At 56.7% G+C, this 3,937-nt stretch overlaps 1 protein-coding gene across 1 annotated transcript in view; it reads left to right on the top strand.

Annotated features, from left to right (window-relative positions):
* GATAD2A (GATA zinc finger domain containing 2A) overlaps positions 1 to 3,937 on the top strand; it is an 80,836-nt gene that overhangs the window by 67,500 nt on the left and 9,399 nt on the right. Inside the window, exons 4-8 of the mRNA XM_010847253.1 lie at positions 1,210 to 1,342; positions 1,444 to 1,575; positions 2,815 to 2,904; positions 3,541 to 3,672; positions 3,809 to 3,936. Of these exons, the coding sequence (XP_010845555.1) occupies positions 1,210 to 1,342; positions 1,444 to 1,575; positions 2,815 to 2,904; positions 3,541 to 3,672; positions 3,809 to 3,936 (615 nt within the window). The remainder of the gene's footprint in view (positions 1 to 1,209; positions 1,343 to 1,443; positions 1,576 to 2,814; positions 2,905 to 3,540; positions 3,673 to 3,808; position 3,937) is intronic.

Below are 3,937 nucleotides of genomic sequence, written 5' to 3'. Positions count from 1 at the left end.
GAACTGTGGTGTTGGAGAAGACTCTTGAGAGTCCCTTGGACTGCAAGGAGATCCAACCAGTCCATTCTAAAGGAGATCAGTGCTGGGTGTTCTTTGGAAGGAATGATGCTAAAGCTGAAACTCTAGTACTTTGGCCACCTCATGCGAAGAGTTGACTCATTGGAAAAGACTCTGATGCTGGGAGGGATTGGGGGCAGGAGGAGAAGGGGGCGACAGAGGATGAGATGGTTGGATGGCATCACTGACTCAGTGGACGTGAGTTTGAGTGAACTCCAGGAGATGGTGATGGACAGTGAGGCCTGGCGTGCTGCGGTTCATGGGTCGCAAAGAGTCGGACACGACTGAGCGACTGAACTGAACTGAGCATTACCAGATGCGCATATACGTTCTGAGGAACTTGAGTGTTAGGATTGGGGAAATAGGGCAGAGGATAATGGGCAGGGGTGGCTGGGAGCTAGTTTGTGAGCAGATTAAGTGGGTGGGTAGTACAGCGGTCCGTGAGAGCAAATGTGTTCCATGCTCCAGTCAGTTTCAAAGCATGCAGCCACTACTGCCACGTTGCCACTGGCAGGGCAGAGAGCCCCCCTGTAGCCCAGGAGGGACCCCGCAGCAGGCTGCCTGGGCTGCCTTGTGGGTGCTGACGCCCCGCGCTGGGGACTCAGGCCGTTGGCTGACGGTGTGTGCCTCAGCACCTCTGTCACCTGGGGAGGGGCAGGTGGGCTGTCCAGGTGTGAGGGTCGTCAGGGAGTCTGGGTTCAGCAAAGAAAGGCTGATTCAAGTGGGGCTGGCCTTCCCATCAGGTGGCTTCCAGCATGGGAAGGTAGGCGCTCCACCAGCAGACCCAAGATCCAGGAGCAAGTGTTCTGGTTCAGTGCTGAGCCACATGGTATGGAAAGGGGCTGTGGTGGGTTCCAAAATGTGATGTTTTCCTGCAGACACATAGGTATCCTCAGCCCAGGGGACACAGAAGTGGTTATCGGGAACAGTCCTGACTTTTTAAAGGGCTCAGACGTAAACTGGCAGGTTCGAGGGCCACGTGGTGAGTGCAGTGAGAAAAGGCAGCCCGGGCAGGCGGTTGTGGGGAGGAGTGGGGAGGCCAGCCTGCTCGCCTCCACTTCACTGTGTCTGTGTCTGAATCCCGGCGTCCGTGGGAGTGCTGCCCACCACAGGCGGGGTGCTCGGGTGACAGCCCTCCTCCCTGCCCCACAGTGACATGAAGTCTGAGAGGAGGCCCCCTTCGCCCGATGTGATTGTGCTGTCTGACAACGAGCAGCCTGCGAGCCCGAGGGTGAACGGGCTGACCGAGGAGCCCCCGAAGGAGACCAGTGCCGAGGCCCTCATGGTGAGCTCTGTCCCCGCACTGGGGAGCTGCTTCGCGGTGGGGCCAGCTGGTGCTCCCTGGCCCCAGCCTCTCCCTCAACCCGTGTCCTCTTGATCTTGTAGAAAAGCAGTCCTGAAGAACGAGAAAGGATGATCAAGCAACTAAAAGAGGAGTTAAGGTTAGAAGAAGCCAAACTGGTTTTGTTGAAGAAGTTGCGGCAGAGTCAAATACAAAAAGAAACTCCCACCCAGAAGGTATGTGCATGGCTGTTCACTCCTCAGGGGTCAGTGAGAGGTATTTAGGACCAGGGATGGGAAGGCATGGGCCCTTGCTTGGCTCCCTGCTGCCCCAGGAGCTGGGTCTGTGAGGAGTCAGGTTTCCTCGGGGGCAAAGGGGCAAGGTCTGAATTGGAAATTTGCAGGCTCAAGTTCATGTTTTGGATTTAGCTTAGAGGAGATCAGACTACATTTCAGTCTAGAACATTCTGGATCTGAGTATAAGAACCTCATTCCCTGTAGACTCCCATCAGGGAAATGGAGAGCAGACGTCTCTGAAGGTGCTGGAAACACAGCTCTGTCCTGAACCCCTTTCAGAGGGGCGCCCTGCCCTGTGGGTGCCTGTGTGGCCGGCAGGGGCCGCTCTGGATTTCTGGACAGACTGCTGAACGCCTGCTTCAGGGTGCCCATGCCCAACCCCAGAGGCCGTGTCCCGGGGCTTCTGCCCCGCCACCTCCCCACGCCTCACGCTCCTCGTGCGGCTTCTAAACGGGGCTTACCCTGTAATGCAAGGTCAGGCTGGTTTTGTGGGCCTCTTTTGTTATCCCATTCTGGAGAGGCTCCTGGTCTGTGACATGGCTCCCCTTCCTTACGTTCTGATGACTCTCTCGGTGAACCAGAAAGTGAATGCATCTCGGGCAGTGCAAGCTGACAGTGTGTAGACACTGCTTCCGCCTTGAAGGGAGCGAGACAGGAGGACAGTCGTGGTCTGACTTGGGGATTTGCTCGAGCTCCCACTCCACATCTAGTAAACAAGTGGGCCAAGCCTGGCATCTGCTAATACCCTGATGGATGAGCCTGCTCGTTACTTGTTTCCTTGTTGATGGCTGAAGAGTTGGTGATGGGGACCAAGTCTGTCACTGTCCCTGGTGGACTGTATGCCTGGACCAAACAGTTTCTCACCAGGGTGGGGATTGATATATATATATAATAAGCCTCAGCCTTTCCCGCCAGCCTTTTATCGTCCCCTGGAGGGCAGAGATGGCACCCGAATCTCAGTGATGCCAAGCACCCTGGGGCAGAGGGGTAAAGGGCCCTGGAAAATCCGTCCTGTGTGTTTCAAACATGTTAATTCCCGCTGCAGTGACGTGGCAGGCAAGCAGAACCTTTGAGAGCTTGATGCTTCTTAAAGAAAAAAGCAATGCTCCTGAGAATTGTGTGTGGGGAGAAGCATGGTTGGTAGCCCTCTGATCTCCTGCCTGTCCTGATCTCTTGCAGCCTGCAGGCTCCACTGGGAGCTCCGTGACCACCCCTCCCCCGCTCGTACGGGGCACCCAGAACATTCCTTCCGGCAAGCCATCACTTCAGGTCAGTGTTTACTCTGCATCATGCTCCTGAGCAGCCCTGATCCGGTTTCTGCAAAAGGCTGCTCATTCCTTCTCGTAAGACTAGAATGAGGCCTTCCAGTGGGAGCACCCACGCCAGTCACATTTGCGTCCCCGTACCCAAACTGGGCCCCTGTTCATCATGAATCACACAGACGCTCGGAGGGCCCCTCCCACGGCTTCCTCTAGTGAGACTGGAGAGACGGCCGAGATCCTGGGCGCTCTGGGCCCCCACCACAGCGCAGCTTTCTGAGCCTGTCACAGCCTCCTCTGCCCACAGGGCGCGATGGGCAGCGCTCCCACTTCAGCCGTAGGACAGAGGTCAGGCCAGGCCCACCTGCCCTCACTCAAGCCAGAGACCGCAGCTCAGACCAGCAAGCGGGTAGTGTGGATCCCAGCTAGCTTCTTATCGTGGGGGTGCCCGATCCTGAGTGAGTCCAGGTTGGCCTGGCTCTTGTTGGGAGTCTGTGTTCCTCGTTCTTTTGTGTGTTCAGAGTAAGTAGGCATTTTAGCTTTTTTCTACCACCGCCATTTTGGTGAGTATGTGTATGTACCTTTATGAAAACAACAAACCCGTTTAAAAAGCTGTGTGAGATCTGAGGGTTGTTGTTGTTGACAGACCTCTTCAGCTCGGATGCCTGGCAGTGTCATCCCACCACCCCTGGTCCGTGGCGGGCAGCAGACGTCCTCAAAGTTAGGGCCTCAGGCGAACTCCCAGGTCGTCATGCCCCCGCTCGTCAGGGGGGCCCAGGTGAGCACGGCTTACGGAACAGCCCCAAGCAACCGTCCCTCCCGCAAGAATGACCCCGGTGCTCAGACTGGGTCTCTTCCCCCCAGTCTCTCTTTATTGGCCTCTCATTGTCTTGTCTCTGCCCCACACCCGACAGCAAATCCACAACATCAGACAACATTCCAGCACAGGGCCGCCGCCACTCCTGCTGGCTCCCCGGGCTTCTGTGCCCAGTGTGCAAATTCAGGGACAGAGGATCATTCAGCAGGGCCTCATCCGTGTCGCC

Source organism: Bison bison, unplaced genomic scaffold, assembly GCF_000754665.1.
Source record: "Bison bison bison isolate TAMUID 2011002044 unplaced genomic scaffold, Bison_UMD1.0 scf7180017864248, whole genome shotgun sequence".
NCBI lineage: Eukaryota > Metazoa > Chordata > Mammalia > Artiodactyla > Bovidae > Bison > Bison bison.
Note: the sequence above shows the minus strand (reverse complement) of the source record. Positions and strands in the feature narration are given on the sequence as shown.